General features: G+C 34.7%; 2 protein-coding genes across 5 annotated transcripts in view; one reads left to right on the top strand and one right to left on the bottom strand.

Moving 5' to 3' along the window:
* Positions 1-281: 281 nt before the first annotated feature.
* On the top strand, positions 282-9,297 carry myd (stromal cell derived factor mayday). 2 transcript variants are annotated; one of them, XM_072531182.1, is made up of 4 exons: positions 282-755; positions 3,117-3,373; positions 6,656-6,862; positions 8,917-9,297. In XM_072531182.1, the coding sequence occupies exons 1-4, from the start codon at positions 460-462 to the stop codon at positions 9,204-9,206; spliced, it is 1,050 nt and encodes a 349-aa protein (XP_072387283.1). In that variant the 5' UTR covers positions 282-459; the 3' UTR covers positions 9,207-9,297. The 2 variants fall into 2 exon arrangements, with proteins under 2 accessions (XP_072387283.1, XP_072387282.1); XM_072531181.1 differs by having other exon boundaries at positions 3,117-3,388.
* Positions 9,298-12,241: 2,944 nt separating this feature from the next.
* The window catches only part of LOC140441917 (sodium-coupled monocarboxylate transporter 2-like), an 81,020-nt gene continuing 73,285 nt past the window's right edge, over positions 12,242-19,976 (bottom strand). For all 3 annotated transcript variants that reach the window (XM_072532916.1, XM_072532915.1, XM_072532918.1), the window contains exons 10-12: positions 17,780-17,902; positions 14,577-14,749; positions 12,242-13,084 (exon numbers count right to left, since the gene is read on the bottom strand). In XM_072532916.1, coding sequence (XP_072389017.1) covers positions 12,739-13,084; positions 14,577-14,749; positions 17,780-17,902 — 642 coding nt within the window. In that variant the 3' untranslated portion in view covers positions 12,242-12,738. The remainder of the gene's footprint in view (positions 13,085-14,576; positions 14,750-17,779; positions 17,903-19,976) is intronic.

Raw genomic sequence — 19,976 nt, 5'->3', positions numbered from 1 at the left:
AATTTGAAAAAGTATCATTTTCTACTATTGCTTTATACTTACATTGTTTAATGATGAAATAAATATTTTAGTATACATAAGTTGTTTTTATTGAGGTTACAGCAAATTCTAAGTACAAAAAAGTTACTTTAAAATGTTTTTTTACCCAAAACTATTATATTAAAACAGAATATCCAATATTAGGCGACTTTCCTGTTACATTATAATATTTATATTGGTGTAGACCCGTATGTATGAGACGCCATTGAATTCGAGATTTGCGCAATATCGATACCCTTTGTCTCAATTCTTGCATATACCTGCGTTTACTGCACAAATGAAAGTATGTATTTTATCAACAAATGTCGGCATTTATTTAAAAAAATATGTCTTTGTAAGTAGCAAATATAAAAAGTTTTCTTTAGATTGGCAAAATATGGATAGGCAAGACATGGTAATTTTTTTAAAAGCTCATTAAACATGAACGTTGCTCAGAAAATTAAATACTTGGAATGCTTGCGATGGTCTTACACGGTCCCAATATTATGTTATTTGGCATTTTTCGTCATGATTTGGATGTTGGCAGTACCTTTAAAACACAATATAAAAATTGTCAAGGATTTAAAAGTGAATGTAGAAGATTCTTTTGAAATCCGAATTAAGAACAGTAATTTCAATACTGATAAACGAGGCGAAGAGGAATTAATTGATAAAAATGAATATTTGGTTGATTTTAATAAGGATGGTACTCGAACTCTAATGGAAGTTTTTGAAAAGTAAGTTTTTTTTTAATTCTTATAAAATAACAGAGTTTGTAGCCGGCGCAAATCATTTCTATATTCTTTTAATATGATCTTCGTGTGCTGGTTCCATTAAAAACAATAACTTCTTCTTCCTTCTTGTATGTAGACTTTAAAGCTTGTTTCTTCTTCAATATCAGCCTCCTAAATTGTTTAAATTATCGCACCATCTTTTTCTTGGTCTGCCAATACTTCTTCGCCCATTTGTGACTTATCTCGTGCTATTCGTACTATTCTATCCTCTGCCATTCTACTAATGTGTTCGTTTCACTCCTGTTTCCGTTTTGTCACCCATCCATTTATGTCTTCTATATTGCATGCTTTTCTTATGCTTTCCCTTCTCTCCCTATCCAACAGATTTTTCCCTGATATTCGTCAGAGTATTTTCAACTCTGTTGTTTCTAGTAGTAGTCTCGTTTTAGATGTGTCAGGTCTGGTCTCCGCTGTTATAGGTCTTATTGCTGCTTTATCGATTCTTGTTTTTGTGTCTTGTCTTAGGTGTTTGTTCTTCCAGATTGTGTCATTAAGAGATCCCACCGCTTTACTTGCTTTTAAGCTTGTTGTCGTACTTCTTGTGCCTGCTTGTAAACCTTGCTTCCTGCTTTATTATTTTCTCATCAATTTCGATTTTACATCGTATTGGGTATTTAGATGTTGTCTTACATTTCCTTTTTTCTGCTGATATTATCATATTGTCAAAGACAAAAAGAAAACTGGATGTCTTTCGAAAGAAAAGTCCTAAGAAAGATATTTGAACTCTACCAACTGTTCAAAGAGACACCAATCTCAGAATTCGTTAAACTTCAGAGACTTCGCTGGGCTGGTCATGTAGTAAGAATGGAGACAGAAAGATTGCCAAAAAGAGCCCTAGATAGTAAAATGCAGGGCGCAAGACCAAAAGGAAGGCCACGGAAAAGATGGGAGGATGAAGTGGCAGCGGACGCGCAAAATTTGCTAGCCGTGAGAACCTGGAGAAGATCGGCGCGGGACCGACAAGGTTGGAGGCATAGTTTGGAGGAGGCCAAGGCCCGATTTGGGCTGTAGCGCCATTGGAGAGAGAGATTATCATATTGTATTTCTTGGCTGTTGTATTATTTGGAGCTTGTCTTCTGTCTCGGCGATTAATGCGACGTCGTCTGCATAACATATTGGATGTTTTCGATGGTTTGTATAATATTGATTGGTGTGTTTCTTTTATACAGTAGGTGTAAGATGTTTTCGACTTAGATGCGATCGAAAGCCTTTGTCAGGTCTATAAAACATAGATATGCTGGTTTATTTTACTCGATGGCCTTTTCTGTGATTTGTCTTGGTACAAATACGGCGTCTACGCAGGATCTTCCGGATCTGACTCTTTGTTGTTCAGCCGATAAAGTTGTTACTTTATTGATTTTGTTGGTTAGGACTTTTGTGGTAAGCTAAAAATAATAACAATTGGGGATAATATTATTGATATACATTATTTATTTGATGCTGTACATTTACAAACGAAAACGTCAACTGTTGTTTTTTTATCTTGTTCCTCAGCAAATAGTTCGCGATAAACATGATATGTCATTTTTTTCGGATCAAACGTAATTCTTAAATGCTTAACAGGTTCGTCCCATGTAGATATAGTATATTTAATGCCTTGACATCATTTACACTGTATTATGCTCTGCCATTTAGCAGCAAAATCACTAAAGCGCAATCTTTAAAAATTTCTACGGCACTAATAAAAGCATTTACGTCGGTGTCGTTTTTACTACCAAATCGCGAAGGGCATTTCAAAAGATCACTTTGCAACGACGGCGAAAAAGGAGCAGTTTGTACCGAGAGTCTCGATAAAAGTTCTTGGAATTGTTTATTAGTTAACACTACATTTTGACTCGTCATCTCTTCGAAATTTCTTTGGAATCCGATTCGAAATTACTTACCAAAATCAAATGTTCGTCAAGGTCTCTATTTTGAGTCGAACGCAAATTATACAAATGGTTTTGCATGCATAAAATTAGAAAGTACTTGCCAAATCGCTGGTATGTCAAAATTTGAGTAAAATACCTCCAGGACCCAGGACCTTACATTATGCAGACAGTTTATTAAATATAACCTTGGAACAAAATGACACTAAATCACTTCCGTGTTTTCAACAAAACAGAAGGTATAAACACGTATAGTACAGTAATTATTATCGAAGCTATTAGGAGTATGTAGTCCAGTAGTTAGACTGAAGCTACTTTTTTGTTTAATAGAGTATACCACAAACAATCCGGATTTAATTCCCGAAACACTTTATTTCGCTGTATATATATTTTGATTTGATCACAAATTTTAAACTAGGCTGGCATTTTATTTCAGGGCTGATAAAGACAAAAACAACAAGCTAGATTCGAAGGAGTTGGCGATGTGGATTAGACAAAAAATTGTGGAACATATTTCTACTGCTATCAGTTCAAATTTGGAACTTTTTAATCTTATTGATGTTAGTCCCCAAAATGGTGTGATTACTTGGAGAGAATATCATACATACTTTTTAAAAAAGAGGGGATTTAGTGACAAATTTATTGGAGATCATGATGAAAAAAGGCATAGGGGACTTGAGAGATCTCTTAAAGGTACGTATTTATCAGGTAAGTAGTTTTCTGCTTGAATCGTGCCGCAGATTCATTCGTTTCGTACGCAATATGATTATTCAGTGTCAGACTGCCTAAGAATACGCACTTTTTACTAATATGCTTAGGAAAATACCTTCCTCAGAGTAAACATCAGTAAGTTTAATAGTAGGGATTACCCAAAAATATAGTCAAAATAAATTTTTCACCTGATCCAGCCTTCACGGGACTTAGACGTGGAATAATGCAGTATATACAGGTGGGATCAACCTCGTCTCCATCGTCGAAATATTATTTTTTATTATTTTTAATATTATCGTTTTCTTCTCCCGAGGTTTAAATTTTTTGTCTTCGTCATCTTTCTGCAGGTGGTGTCATTTTCGAGAGCATTTTTAAAACATGTAGAAGTCAGTACTTCTCATGACTTTGAATTGATCTCTCCCTCTATTTTTCTCTTAACACTTTTCTGTTGCGAAGAAGGACTTTTGTTAATATACTGCTTGTGGTTTTAGGTTCTTTCGAATTTCGCTCCATTATGCGTTCATATTCTTGATATAAATTCATTATTAATTTGCTCTGATTGTGCAAAATGATGATACGTTACTTTACTTTATCGTGTCCGGACATGTCATTCATAAAATTTCGGCCCAGTATTGGGCTACGTCGGTTCCGTCTTTGTTGGCGAGCCACAATTCTTCGAGGGTCCTTCGATGAGGGCAGTTTCTGCATGTAAGAAGATATTCCATATTCTGTATTTCTCCACAGTCACAGTTCACATCATCTTGGTCGATTTTTCCCCATTTTGTCATGTTTGATTTTACTGGAGCGACCCCCGTTCTTATCCTATTCATAGCGTGCGCCATACTTACTTCCCGTTAGCTTTCTGAGTATGCTGTTCCCAGTTGTTACTTTTCCTCTCGTTTTTATGCAATGTTGTCTGTAGGTGAGGGACCGGTCCAGAGTTACTCCAAGATATATAGGTTGGTTTGTGTGTTCTAATGTATTTCCATTCCACGCAATTTGGAGTTTTCGCTTGGCTTCCTTTGCGCGAAGGTGGAAAGCGCCGATTTGGGTTTTAGAGGGATTGGGTCTCAGGGAATTCTGTAGGTAGTACGCTGTCATTGTTTTTAAGGCAGTTTCTAGTTTCTCCTCAACTTCTTCAAAACTAATTCCTTGAGCACATATTGCAAGATCGTCAGCATAGAGGAAGTGCTTGGTTTCGGTCGGCGTAGGTTGGTCGTTTGTGTATATATTGAAGAGCATTGGTGCTAAAACACTTCCCTGTGGGAGGCCATTTTTTTGAACTCTCCACCTACTTACTTTACCCTCCAGCATAACGAAAAAACGTCTGTTTTGCAGTAAGGAATATACGACCTTACCCAGATGGTGGTCATTGAGAGTGTCGTATAATTTGCGGAGCAATGTTTTGTGCCTTACTGTGTCATAGGCTGCTGTCAAATCTACGAAAGCAGCCCCTGTTATAAGTTTTTCTTTAAAGCCCTCTTTAATGTGTTCTGTTAGAGCGAAGACTTGACCGGTGCAAGATTTGCCGGGTCTGAATCCTCCTTGTTGTGGGATGAGGTGCTTGTCGACATTTTTTTCTATTCTGGCGAGTATGAGTCTCTCGCATAGTTTGAAAAAGTGACACAACAGCGAGATAGGTATGTAGCTACTGGGGTTTTCTGGGTCCTTTCCTGGTTTTAACAAGGCTATTACTTTAGATTTCCTCCATGATTTTGGAATTTCGCAGGTTTTGCAGCACGTGTTATAAAATTGCAAGATCCAGTTTTTTGCTCCTTGGCCTAGATGCTTTATTTGTTCACTGCATATATCATCCACACCTGCAGCTTTTAACCTGTTTATACCGTCGTGAAGTTCTTTTAGTCTAAAATGAGTTCCTAGGTGGTTTGTTTTCGAATCAAATCTTATTCTAGTGTTTGGATCCTTATATTGGTTCGTAGTTCTTCCATTCATAAGGAGTTGAGCAGCGACTTGGTTTGCTGTAACCTTGCAAGGTGGTTTATGTTCTTCTGGATCACCGCTAAGTTTTTTACAAGGATCTATGCTATTTTGCTACTATGTGTCATATCCATTTTTTCCAAGGTCTCAGTACTTTTCCTGTCTGGCTTGACTTAGCTGTTGGAGTAGTACTGCTCCGCAGTCAACCGTTTCTTGGTTAAAAGGGTCAGTGGAATAGAGGGTTTCGTATGTTGTCATTAGTTATTTGGACTCGCTGGACATCCCGGGAACATATTGTTATCTACATCCTCCGGGGATATCTTTTCTAGACACATTTTTGAGTACCTCTACAAATTTTTCATACTTCTCTACTTTTAGTTCAAGACGTAGCAGCTCAGAATCTAGCATGTCTGCATACTTTTGCCAGTTTGCCTTTTTGAAGTTAAATCTCCTTCTGAATGGAATAGCTTGTGGTCCGACAATTGGAAAGATATTTATACCAATTGGTCTATGCTTAGTTTTTGTTATGGGGCCATATACTACTTTGGTAGATCTTCGAGGTTGTTACTTGAAAAAGAGATATCCGTATTATATCCTCTTTTCCAAACTTTGCTCTGAAAAGATGGTGGAAGTTTAGGATCATGTATTGACGTGAGGCCACATGTTTCGGTCCATGCTTCTACTGCGTCTCCATTTGCGTCCGGATCTGCATAGCCCCAAAGTAAATTGTGACTGTTAAAGTCTCCCAGTACAAGCTGATTGTGTTCTGATTGGAAGTTAGTTGGGGGTGAAAATATAAAAGGCTGGTTTGGGGGCTTGTATATCGAGGTTATTGTGCATTTTCCGATCTCAGTGGTTATTATCTCTATATCGTGTACATTTGTTGTTCCTACAGATGAGACTATGGTTTGAGTTCTCACAAATACCTCGCTCCCATGCTTATTGTGTGGTATGATACGTTAATAGCTTATACTTTCATGAATATGTAACTTTGAAAATTTAGAATTTTAAAATGACTTTTTTCTGAACTTTTTTTGAAAGAAATTGTAACTTAAAAAACACTCACTATCCTTCAGTCGGGTCTTCCATTTTATGTTAAGATATTGCTAGATATTTTAGACGAATTGGCATACTATTCAAATATCTACTAATTTTTTTAAACATCTGGTGTTTTCCCAAGTACCGCAACATGGCGCTATTGTCGAATATAAAATGGCGCTATTGCCTTTAAACACATTTTAGATACTAATATTGTCCTTTCAACAACCGATATTGTGTATTAATTTTAAATGTTATTCAAATACATAATATATGTTTTAATTTTAGAAAGAATAATGAGAGATAAAGCCGCATGGACTGAAGCAGCCAAATCGAATCCAAACACATTAACTATAGATGAATTTTTGTCCTTTACCCATCCCGAATCAAGTGTTACCAACCAATTGATGCTAGTGGATGAACTATTTGATAAATTTGATAGAGACGGCGATGAGCTGCTGACAGAAGATGAGTTTGCCGTTCTACAAACTGAAGGTAAAACTAATTATCTATATACATAGTATTCTTTAACTTATAACACTGCCTAACTTAATCAAAACTAGTTACTAAACAATCTATAGCTCTTTAAAATTTGTGTTAGAAATAAGGCTACGGTTAAATACGATCTAGTTTTTGTTCATTTATATGGTTTTATAAGCAATTAAGAAACAATATTTACCTCTTGATAGATAAAAATTATTAATGACACTTTATCGACTGGACCTTTAGCCAAAAAGGATGTGCGCATATATAGTCGGTTCGCTATTCCCAATCCGAACTGTCTAGTGAATTTAGTAATTATTTTTTTGCGAAGTTAGTTACTTTTTGACAGACTAGAAGTGGCTGGAAATTGCTATACAACCAAACACACGTACTCATAGCCAATATTAATAATAAACAAACTGAAAATAACTGAAATATATTTTTTAAATATATACTACCCAAAATTTTATGGGTTTACACTTCCAATATTTATAATAATTCTTCGTTTTTCAATGAAAGAAGTCTGTAATAAAAGTTTATTTAAACTGTTAATACTGCGAGCTAGGAACTTTTGTGTTGTAGGTTTCCAGCTATTAATCTGTCAAAATATGCCCGAGTTGAGCGAATGGACCTTAATAGTTTATTACAACATTTGAGTTGGTATAGTTGGAGTTCGCCTAATTGGACAACCTTTTTTTCGATAACACAGAGAATGGTCGCATTTATTTAGACTTTTTTAGAAAAGCATTTACCATTGAGGTATCCAATGATACCAGATATCAGCATGTTGTTTTTTATATGACGAAGTCCTGATACATCACAATACATTAAGTCATAATCATCTCAATATCAATTTTTCTGGTAACTGGGTGCTTTCTATAACCGACTCGCCCACCACACTGCTTCATGTGGATTTATTTAAAAAACATTTTTGTATGACGACCTTGGTTAATTTACTCTTTATTAGATGAGGGAGAGGACATGTTTTAAGGAAAGAACCTTGTTTTAAGCTTTTTGAAACCACTTCAATGAATGCGTTCCTTAATTGGATTGTATTGGGAGAAATAATTTGTAATAGCTGAGATCGTAAGGCGAGAGATTCCGGAAACGGTAGCAGAAGTTTTTGATTTGGGTTAGCGCCGGGAGGTTGTATCGGACGGCTTCTTCTAAGTTTACGATTTACCATAAAATAAACGCCCCCTTTAAGATTCTTTGGACTTTCTTCAATAAACGCTTTTAGAGTAGCTGTAACGATAACTTCATCATCGCTTGCTAACAGCTAGCCGTACTCCCACCGACAACCACCACAATGCGCACTGGAAATACAATACCTGCTGAGCGTATACAATACCATGCAGAGCGACAAGATCTTTACAGACGTATATTTACAGACGGATGCTAAAAATTCCATGGGTACAAAAAATTACCAACGCTGAGGCCCTTAGGCGCATGAGTAAATAAAAAGAATTACTAAGCGTAATCAAAGAGAGGAAATTACAATACTTAGGTCATGTGTTGAGGGGTAAAAGATATAAATTACTCCAAATCATATTGGAAGGTAAAGCACAGGGCAAAAGATCAGTTCACAGGCGCCAGAACTCGTCGTTGAAAGATCTGAGATGGTTTGACAGCTCATCCGCAGAAATGTTTCGTGCAACAGTTTCCAAAGCTACAATTGCCATTTGGATCGCCAACCGTCTAAAGGAGACGGCGCAGTAAGAAGAAGAATAACTCAAAATGATTTGATAAATAGAATACGCATTGCATTTGAGTGTATTGATGTAGAAATGTTGAGAAATGTAAATAGATCTTTATAACATCGACTGCAGTGCTGTATTAATATTTTAGGAGGACATATTGCACATTTATTGTAACATTAATCAATTTCATAATTTAATAAGTTTGTCTTAAAAAATTTCTTACAATTTTTGAAAATTTTTATTTGATGTCTAGAGATATCTAGGAGTTGTTGTACTTAGGATTCGAAATAATAATAATTTTTCATATTCTTGTTTCTCATTTTAATATTACATTGACAACTCAATATAAAATTTTATATATTGTAGGTAATGGTGATGAGCCATTGATAGTAAGGCAAGACGAAAACGAACGAAGAGAAGAATTTCGAAAACGAATCGATCTTAATGGAGATGGTAGAGCGGATAGGAGGGAATTATTACACTATGTTGCTCCTCAAAGTCCCAGACACAGTGAACATGAAGCAGAGGCTCTTCTGGCTCTTGCTGATAACGACCACGATCAAATGCTATCTTTAGACGAAATGCTTGCACACCCGGATTTGTTTTTAAAATCGAAGATGGTCGACACTGCCAGAAGTTTTCATGATGAATTTTAAATACGGGAATTGCATCTTTCAAGTTTTTATTTTTTTAAAATAGTCTACTGGATACATGTTACGTCAATTATTTAATAAATTGTTTATTTTTTTCTGTTTTTTTTTTAATAATATATTTAAAGTATATCTCACGGATTTTTAAAATCTTTGGCCGCCATTATATATACTTGGGTATACCTGGGTTATAAGTCATTATGATGAAAAAAGTGGATGAACAAAACGCTAAAAACCGCCGTCTTCAAAATATTCTGTAAAACCATACCAGAGAGCATATATATATATATATATATATATATATATATATATATATATATATATATATATATATATATATATATATATCATCATGTCATCATCATGTGCAGCTTTATCAACCGTTTCCAATTACAGTGCAGCCTGCCTTATTTCATTTCATTTCATTTTATTATCTCTCAATCGCCAATACCTATTTCAAGAAGAAGCTCAATATGAAATGTACATGGGTAGCTCCCAATGCAACTACCAAGAACGAAATAGATTTCATCCTAACTAATAAGCTGAAAACCATAAAGGATGTAAGTGTGCTCAACAAATTCCGAACAGGTAGTGATCACAGACTAATTAGATCTCGGGTCGTTCTAAACACTAAACTAGAAAGAATGAAATTACTCCAACTGCAGGGGTAAATATCACTAACCTAAGCAACAACTCGGAGCGCTATCAAAATTTAATTCAAGAAAAATTACAAGACCCAACGAATAGCACACACTTAATGGAAACAATCTTAAATTGCGCCAAAGAAGTTGGAGGATCACAAGCACACAACAGCAATAGAAAACTTTCAGATGAAACAACAGCTCTCCTGAAACAACGAAGAGAAATGAAAATCAACTTCTATATTAATAGAATTGAATATACCGAACTGTGCAAAGCAATACGGAAAAAGATCACAGAAGATATAAAAACCTACAATGAACGACTTGTACAAAATACAATCGAGAACCGTAAAAGCTATAGGAAAACCAAGAGTAAGTTGGTAATCGGTAGAAAGCAAATAATAGCATTGGGAAACAACAACGAAAGGATCACAAATAGGTATGAAATAAGAGAATATGTAACCGAATTCTACGAGGGTCTATATAAAGCTCCGGAAGTACAAGAAATAGGCGAAGAAGAAATTGCGGTTCAAGAAGATGTACCAGATGTTCTCGTGGATGAGGTAGAGGCAGCTCTTAAGAGCATGAAGAACGGCAAGGCAGCCGGTAATGACGGTGTTACAGCCGAACTTCTAAAGATTGCTGGTAAAACAACTTGGAAAATCCTAGCAAAAATATACACAGACTGTCTAAAATCGAGACATATTCCGAAAAAGTGGAATTCAGCCAACATAATGCTCATTCGCAAGAAAGGTAGCAAGGAAGACATTAGAAATTATAGACCGATCAGCTTGCTGCCTGTGATATACAAGGTATTCACCAAAATCATTAACAACAGAATACAGAACACACTTGACGCTGCACAACCCCGAGAGCAAGCAGGCTTTAGAAGTGGCTTCAGCACAATGGATCATATTCAAACATTAAGAGAAGTAATGAGCAGAACAAAAGAATATGATCTACCACTGGCGCTAGCATTCATAGACTTCGAGAAGGCATTTGACTTCGTATACCCAAGAGCAGTCATAGAAGCTCTTGTCGACCAAGGAGTAGATAAACCATATGTCGAAACGCTAGCAAATATATACAAAGAGGCCACAGCTAGAGTAAGCATATATGAAAATACCCCAGAATTTCCCACTCAGAAAGGAGTCCGACAAGGAGACACCATATCCCCTAAGCTTTTCACTGCAACCTTAGAAAATATCTTCCGGAAATTAGGCTGGAACAACCAAGGTCTATGTATAGATGGAGAATACCTAAACCATCTTAGATTCGCTGATGACATCATTCTAATTGCTAGAAGTCCTGAAGAATTACAACTACAAATTAATGACCTTAATACAGCCAGCAATGAGGTAGGCCTAAAAATGAACCTAGCAAAGACTAAAATAATGTGCAATGATCTGATCGCCAACGTGGAAATAAAAATTAATGAAACCTCGCTAGAAGCAGTAGACGAATACATATACCTGGGACAGCTCATACATAAATCGGAATCACTACTTCCGGAAAACAACAGACGAATAAAACAAGCGTGGTCAGCATTCGGACAAAATTCCATAGTCTTCAAGTCCAAAATGCCACGATATCTCAAGAAGAGAGTATTTGATCAATGCATATTACCCGTCTTGACATATGGATGTAAAACTTGGATATTAAAGAGAGAAATAACGTCGAAACTCCAAGTAACTCAAAGAGCAATGGAAAGATGTATGCAAGGGATAACAAAGAGGGATCGTAAAAGAATTAAATGGATACGGAGGCAAACCCAGGTGACTGATATAATCCAAAGAATAAAATCCCTGAAATGGCAATGGGCAGAACATATAGCAAGAAGAACAGACAACAGATGGACCACTAGAACAGCTATGTGGTACCCCAGGAACGCTAAGAGACCAAAGAGGCGCCCGAATCTCAGATGGGATTATGATATAGGAACAACGTGGTCTCGAATAGCACAAGATAGAAAAATTTGGGCGCAAATGAGCGCAAATTATAAGAACAACGAATAACTAAGACATCGTCGAATAATAATAAGAACATAGAATGACATTGAAATAAGAAATATATATATATATATATATATATATATATATTTATATATATATATATATATATATATATATATATTATATATATATATATATATATATATATATATATATATATATATATATATATATATATATATATATATATATATATATATATATATATATATATATATATACCCGCTAGCGGATCTTGTTGAGACTGTCCGATCGCTCTCGGTTTTACACCCGAGTTTTTAAAACACCCAGTTTAATATTTTCCGACCATAAAATATTTCTCCGGCACAAATTTTTAAGTTGTCCAGTGACAGCATAACATAATAAGAAAAAAAACTAGTTTCTCAATTAACAAAATATTTAATAAGCAAAACTATAAACAATAAATATGTATTAACAATTACAAAAAAAAATCCTTAATTAGAAATGCTAAAACTATCGTAATCATGTTTCATTATACATATACATTTACATGTAATATAGACATAACACAAAATTATTTACAGGAAACCGTTTTTATAACGTCTTAAACGGTTTAAGACAAGGTTATTGCTTGTTATCAACCTTGTTTAAGATTTGTCTAAACAGATCCCTAGAGAAATCGCTAAAAAACGCCGTAATATGAAATAATGATGGGAAAATAAACTTCTTATGCCGTTCTTCGCAGATGACCAAATATTAGTCGCGTGAGATGATAAATTATATGAAAAGAAAATCACAACAGGAATATGATGCGGCCGAACAATGAAAGGAGTAAGTACTATATAGAAAAAATCTAATACTTTCAGTAAAAATACTGACACGTTTTGAATACACAGTTAATTGTTTGTAAGTAATGTGTATCTTTTACGATGGTGCCGATATTTTCCGTATTTTATTTTTAATTTGCTCATTAAAGTTATTTTGCTTGATTTCGTGATATTCTTCCTGATCTATTTTGATTGTCATTTCCTTAACAATATTGTTTTTTGGAAAGTTTTTCTTAACTGGAACATTAAGGAATTTTTTGGTGCCATCTGATAAAGAGTACAATAGTTTTCTTATGGGTGGCGATATATACACATCATCTAGGTCTTCTAAACGAGTTGGTTTCGTGAGTAGGGATATGATTAAACCTATTAGTATCGTTGTTATAAGTCCTATGCCAGAGTACCAAATGTAAGATATTCTATACAGCAGAAATACTGGTTCTCTGAAATTGAAATTAAATTATTATAAAATGCATTACTAAAAAACTTTTCAAAAATGATATTTTGTTGTTATTTCATTGTAACAGTGCCTACGATAAACTTAAGTGCTACGACAAATTCCCTGCAATTTATAATTTCTTTGATTACAATCCACAACAAAAAATAAAATTCAACATTAATGGAAATCAAAACTATACAGAGTGTTTCATTGAGAAACGGAAATACTTAAATTGTGAGTAGAGTTCACCGAGGCGGTAAACCGAATTGGTGAATTTAGGTTTAGATTTAATTTAGGCCATGTACAGAGAATGCCAGATGACAGGATTCCGAAACAGATTTTGACGTGGACACCACAAGGAAGAAGAAAAATAGAAAGGCGGAGAAGAAGCTGGAGAGAGGGAACTGAAAAAGAACTAGAGGAAAGAGAAATCCTTCCAGGCCTATGGTTAAATAGAGAAGAACCCCGGTTAGGAGTCGGAAGGCGTCGGAGAACGCTGTGAACCGATAGTAGTAGTGGTAGGTTTAGATTTAAAAAGGTTACAAGAAAGAATAGTAACCAAAAATGTGATATGAGAAAACTAGAAGATAAGGAAACAAAGGAGACAGTTGCACGGATTCTTTCAGAAAAGCTAAGTAACATGGAGCAAACATATGATTCAGAAGAATCACTCCAGAATATATGTGAAACTTTTAACAAGATCAGAGAAGAACATATAATAGAAAAAAAAAGAGAAGAGAAAAAGTTGGATAAATGACAATATACTGCAACCCATGGAAGAAAGAAGCAAAAATCAAAGAATAACAAAATAATGTCCAAAAATATTCAGAGACAAATAAGAACCGAAATACGAAAGGCCAAAGAAAATTGGTGTAGACGTTTTACAAAACATGGCTTTAATTATTATTTTATCTTTTTTCTTCTCTCTCTCTTTTCTGAATCTGAATCTGAATCTCTTTTCATTTAGATTTTGGTTTTGTTTTTGTTTTGTCAAATATCGTAAAGCCGCATATCCTTGTAAGATCATCAGTTTGTTTGTGGAAATTGATTAATACCGATTATAAAATTCGACTAAAACAAGAAAATCAATCAAGGAGATTACAAACCATTTTAGATATTTAAAAAAATTATTAAATTTGCAAAAGGAAATATGGCGCTTCATAAGAGGTCAAAGAACGGAGGTAAAGGAACTAATAGAACCAAATCACATAGAAAGGGATACGTGGATTAACTACTTAAAAAAGCTATATGCAGAGGAAGGACGTTATAAGTCAAAATAGGAAGATGTAAGTCACCAATCGGCAGAAGAAATATCAGACGACCGCTTAAAAGATGGAGTAACAACCTTCCATAGAGGTATTAATCCGCCAATGAACAAGTAGAATTGCTTATAAAGAGGAAGAAGATGAACAAAAAGAAGATATGTGATCAAGAAATATAAAAAACAGGCTTTAAAGAGGGTATTAATGTATTTTGTTACTATACTATTGTCTTACCTCTCAATAAAATACATTGGTTCAATCTTATATGTTGTATTTAGACACGAACAATTTGTAATACTGGTTGGTTTCATTTCTTCCCCAAGTTGACCATTAGCGATAGCAACTTGCTGCCCAACACACATAAAAGTGATCAAAGCTGCTGCAATTGTGCTTCCAACTAGAGCACCCTGAAAAATTATGAGATGTTTAATTATGTTTCTTTTTTAAAAAGCTGATACGTAATGAAAACATCGAACCCTCGCAAAAAGTCCTAATTAGAGTTGACTCTGAAATAAAAATTTTATCGGCTAGTAAGTTAGCCATTCTGTAGTAGGGTTCTTCTTCACGTGCCATCTCCGCGACGGAGGTTGGCAATCATCATGGCTATTCTGATCTTAGATGCTGCTGCTCTGAATAGTTCAATTGATGTGCATCCGTACCATTCCCTCAAGTTACGCAACCATGAGATTCTTCTTCTTCCTACACTTCACTTGTCCTGGATTTTTCCTTGTATAATCAATTGAAGTAGGTTGTATCTCTCATTACGCATAACATGCCCCAGGTATTGCAGCTTTCGTGTCTTGATGGTTTCCAATACTTCCATTCTTTTGTTGATTCTTCTCATGACTTCGTTGTTTGTTACATGCTCGGTCCATGATATCTTCAGGATTCTTCTATACACCCACATTTAGTAGTAGGGTTGTCCACCTTAATTATTAAACACACAAATAATCTTAAAATTTTATATAAATAATTCATATTGTTCTGAAGCTATTTTCTTGTTTCATCTTAATGCAATTACTTGATTTCCACTATGGAAATATTTCTCAAAATACAAAAAATGAATACAATTCCAGAAAAAGAAGCAAACTAGACTAGCAATTCTAGAAAGGGATTACAAGAAAATTAGTGGAATTAAAACAAATGTGCGTGACAAACTCATATACCTACGTAGGTAAAGATAGGAAACAAAACATCAACGCCATTTAGGCGTTGGACTCAGACAAGAAGACCCCTTGACACTGTTCAATTTTAGCTTGGAATATGAAATAAGTAAAATATCGTCGGAGGTCTTCTTCTTCATTTTATGTAGACACGACTCTGTCTGTTTTTCAATGTGCCTCCAGTAAGTTGTCGTTTCATCATATTCGTGGTCTTACGTCTCTCATCTACGTCGTATATCTGTCCTTCTAGCTCGGTCCCATAGTGTCTTGCCATAAATTTTTTTAAGTGTTTTCATCTCTGCTGTTTCTAACAGCCTTTTTGTCCTCTCTATGTGAGGTCGTGTTTCTGTCGCGTATGTCATTATTGGTCTTATGACTGTTTTGAAAATTCTGCCTTTCATTTCTTTCCCGATATTTTTATTTATCCATATTGGTTAATTCAGGCAGCCTGCGGCTCTGTTTACTCTATTCACTTGATATCCCACTTCAGTTTCAAGCGTTCCGTAGCTAGATAATGTGATGCCTAAATATTTAAACTCCATGACTTGTTCTATTATCTCATATTCCAGCTCCAATTTACATCTTAGTAAATTTGCTGTTGTAACCTTGCATTTGTCTTTTTTGGGGAAATTAACATGTTAAATTTGTTGGTGGTTATATTAAATTGGTGCAGAATACGTTGTAAATCATCTTCACTTTGAGAGAGTATTATTGCGTCGCCTGCATAGCAGATTATTTTAAGTTGTTTTTTTCCCATTTGGTATCTTTTTTTAGTTCTTACTTTTTTTATTATTTTATCCATAATTAGGTTGAATTATAGAGGAGTTAAGGAATCTCCCTGTCTTATCCTATTGTTGGCTTCAATAGGGTCGTCTAGTTCTTCTTCTACTTTTACTTTTATTGTTATTTTGGTAGATATTTTCGATAGTTTTGATTATTCCTAGAGGTATCTCTCTTGTGTACAATAAGTGGATAACGTCCTTTAATTTGAATTAAGTCCACAGATATGCTGGTTTGTTGTATTCTAATGATTGCTCTTGCACTTGCTTCATTATAAATATAGCGTCGATGCATGATCTTCCCGACCTAAAACTTTGTTCTTCTGCTAGTGTTATAATTTTATTTAGTTTATTTGTTATCACTTTGGTTGCTAATTTTAGTGTTGTGTTTAATAAATTAATGCCTCTGTAATTGAGAGGTATTACCATGCTTGATCTCCATTCTTGAGGAATTCTGTTTTTTTTTTCTATTATTTTTTGGATTAGTTTTGGTCAGATCTGGTCCTCAGTACTTTAGGAGATCGTTCGATATTCTGTTCTCTCCTGGTGATTTTCTATTTTTTAATTTCCTTAACGCTTCCTTTACCTCTCTTTTCTCAATATTTATTTCTCCTTTTGTCGTCACCTCTGGTGTTGGTGGTTCATTGTCGTCACCTTTAGCAAATAGGGATCGAAAGTAGTCTACCCATGTTTCCCTCTGAATGTATTTCTATTTTATTATTTCGTTCATCCCTTTTCTTTGTCCTCTGATCCTTCTCCATGTTTCTTTTTGTATTTCGTAGAAGTCGTGTTCCATCTGTTTTGAGAAGCTCTACCATTTTTATTTGTCTAAGGTATTCGTTTCATTTCTGATTCATTTATAGTGGTTATATGCCTGTTGTGTTTTTTGTCTTCAGTATTGTAAAAAGGCTTTCTTTTTTTCTTCACATTTTGTCTTTAATTCGTCTCTAAATCGTGGAGTTTTATTTTTTGATATATTATTGTTCGTTACTTTCCTCTCTCCAAGTGATTCTGTTACTGCATTAATTATGTTATTTTTGAGTTTTTCCTAGCTTTCCTCGATGTTATCGTTTTCTAATATTGCATTCCCAGCGATATGGGGTCATATTCTTCTTCTCTGATATTCTTTTTCTCTATACGTATTCCGTGAATTCCGTGTTTAGTTCTTCGACATCTGCGAAAAACCAGATGGTAGAAAATAGGAGACAGTAGTAAATGTGGCTAAGACTAACCTCGAGTTGTGAGGTCAGATAAAAATAAAAAAAGAGCCCGTATGTAATACAGTCAAAGGTTATGATCTTTTTAAATTTAATAAGTCACACCAATTTTTACATAAGTAATACCAACACCTATTTTTGTAATTCTACTTACTCTCAACATTGGTTTTGTACTAATCAATTAGTGTTTGGTAAGATTAATATAATCTGTAATTTTATGAAACAATGTTTAAATAAACGACTATACAAAACAAAAAATGATAAATAATAACACAAACCTTTGAATTTGCCCATGGAAACATCATTCCTAAGGTAAACAATCCAAGCGTTACCCCTCCCACCATTCCATTAAAACTTATAGCAATTTGCATAACACTACCACAATTAGCTACCAGAAATACCTAAAAATATAAATTATTTTTGAATATATTAAATATTTTGAATAGTTTGTTAATTGAAATTTTATTTATTAAGTAGAAAAAAATTCTCCTAAATGATTTGTTTTAATATTCCTCTTCTTCCTCTTGTACCACTCCTATCGGAGATTGGAAATCATCAATTCTATCCTGATCTTGTTTACAGTTGACCTAAAGAGTTCATTAGTGGTACAGCCAAACCACTCTCTCAAATTACGCAACCATGACATTCTTCTACGGCCTGGATTCCGTTTTCCTTCTATTTTTCCTTGCATTATATTTTGAAGTAATGCGTATTTATGTCCTTTCATCAGGTGACCCAAATATTCGAGTTTTCTTCGTTTGATCGTTGACAAAATTTCTGGGTCTTCTCCTATCCTTCGCATTACTTCAAAGTTTGTAACTCTTTCAACCCAACTTATCTTCAGCATTCGACGGTAGCACCACATCTCGAAACTTTCAATATTTTTTATATTGTTCTGCTTGAGAGTCCGGGCCTCTACACCGTATAATAGCGTGTTAAATACGTAGCCCCTTAGCATTCTTAATCGGAGAGGGACGCTTATATCTCTGTTGCAGAAGAATTTCCTCACCTTTATGAAAGTGGCCCTGGCAATTTCAATACGTCTTTTTATTTCATTGTTTTGGTCTCCAGTTTCGTTTATTGAAGTACCCAAGTATTTGTAACTTGATACTTTTTCAATTTGAATGCCGTTTATACTAATATGTGCTGGTTGTGTCATGTTCTTATTGAAGACCATATACTTGGTTTTTTTGATATTGATACTTATGCTATAATTGTTGCAGGCAATATTTATATTTGTAACTAATCGTTGTAATTCTTCTACTGTTTTTGCGACTAGTAGAGTGTCGTCTGCGTATCGAATATTATTTACAACCTCTCCATTGATTACGATTCCATCGTTTGCTTGCAAAAGGGTTCCCTGGCAGATGTTTTCACTATAAACATTAAATAGCAGCGGTGACAAAATGCATCCTTGTCGTACTCCTCTACGTATTTCTATTGCTTGTGATGTTTGTGTTTTAATATTACACATGACTTATTTACGAGTACTATGGGATCTCCTCTGGAGTACAATGGGAAATATGGAAGTACCTAACCAACTAGCTAACCTTATAAAAAGTCTGTATGATAAAAACTCAGTCAAAGTTACAGTACATGAGAGGTATTCAAATGCTTTCAAAACAAAAAAGGAACTAGACAGGTATGCATTCTATCACCATTATTATAGAACATATATTCTGACTAAATAATGGAGAAAGTACTAGACGAATGGGATAAAGAAATCACTATAGGAGGTAGAAATACAGTAACTTGAAATACGCAGATGGTACACTTAAATATGATATACGAGAATGAACTCGAAATAATTACCATCACCGACCGACTAAGCCGGATAAGCGAAGATTTCGGACTTAAGATCAACACCGCAAAAAAAAACAAAAATAATGATCGTAGACAGGGTACATACACCAAGTGGCGAATTTCAAAGTCGTAGAAAGACTTGTATACTTAAGGGTAACCTAGAGTAAACTAGCGATGGACCGAACGGCAACAGCTATCATAATTAAAATATGGAAAGACCTTACAATAACAAGGAATACTAAGCTCAGTCTGGTCAATGCCCTAATTTTTTCATTGCGACAAACGCAACTGGAACATGGACTCAAAAGAATCGATAGAAGTGTCGAAGATCGAAGCTGTAGGTCTACAGAAGAATTCTATGAGTGTCCTGAACAGAACACAAAACCAACCTGTCAAATCTGGAACAGCTTGTTCTGAAGCTATTTTCTTGTGGCATTTTAAATTAATTAATATTTAAATGGGAATAAGCCACAATTAAAGGTTAAAATACATTTATTGACGTTTCAATTTCCACTTCGGAAATCGTTCTCAAAATACAAACATTAGTAAATTAAACAAATTTTGTTTTTGTTACTTAGTGAAAAATTCTTCTAATAATTTAATTTTATCTGACTCATCTATATTGACAATTCAGACATACATTATACATTTTAAAGTAGACGACTTTAAAAT

This window comes from Diabrotica undecimpunctata, chromosome 5 (assembly GCF_040954645.1).
Source record: "Diabrotica undecimpunctata isolate CICGRU chromosome 5, icDiaUnde3, whole genome shotgun sequence".
Lineage (NCBI taxonomy): Eukaryota > Metazoa > Arthropoda > Insecta > Coleoptera > Chrysomelidae > Diabrotica > Diabrotica undecimpunctata.
This window is presented reverse-complemented; position numbering and strand designations above follow the sequence as displayed.

What these genes read in the sequence shown, in the direction of transcription:
- myd (XM_072531181.1), top strand. Translation starts at nt 460, where the DNA reads ATGAACGTTGCTCAGAAAATTAAATACTTGGAATGCTTGCGATGGTCT. An exon ending in TAAAGGTACGTATTTATCAG is followed by an intron (nt 3,389 to 6,655) that starts GTAAGTAGTTTT and finishes TTTTAATTTTAG; the next exon opens with AAAGAATAATGAGAGATAAA. An exon ending in TGCCGTTCTACAAACTGAAG is followed by an intron (nt 6,863 to 8,916) that starts GTAAAACTAATT and finishes TATATATTGTAG; the next exon opens with GTAATGGTGATGAGCCATTG.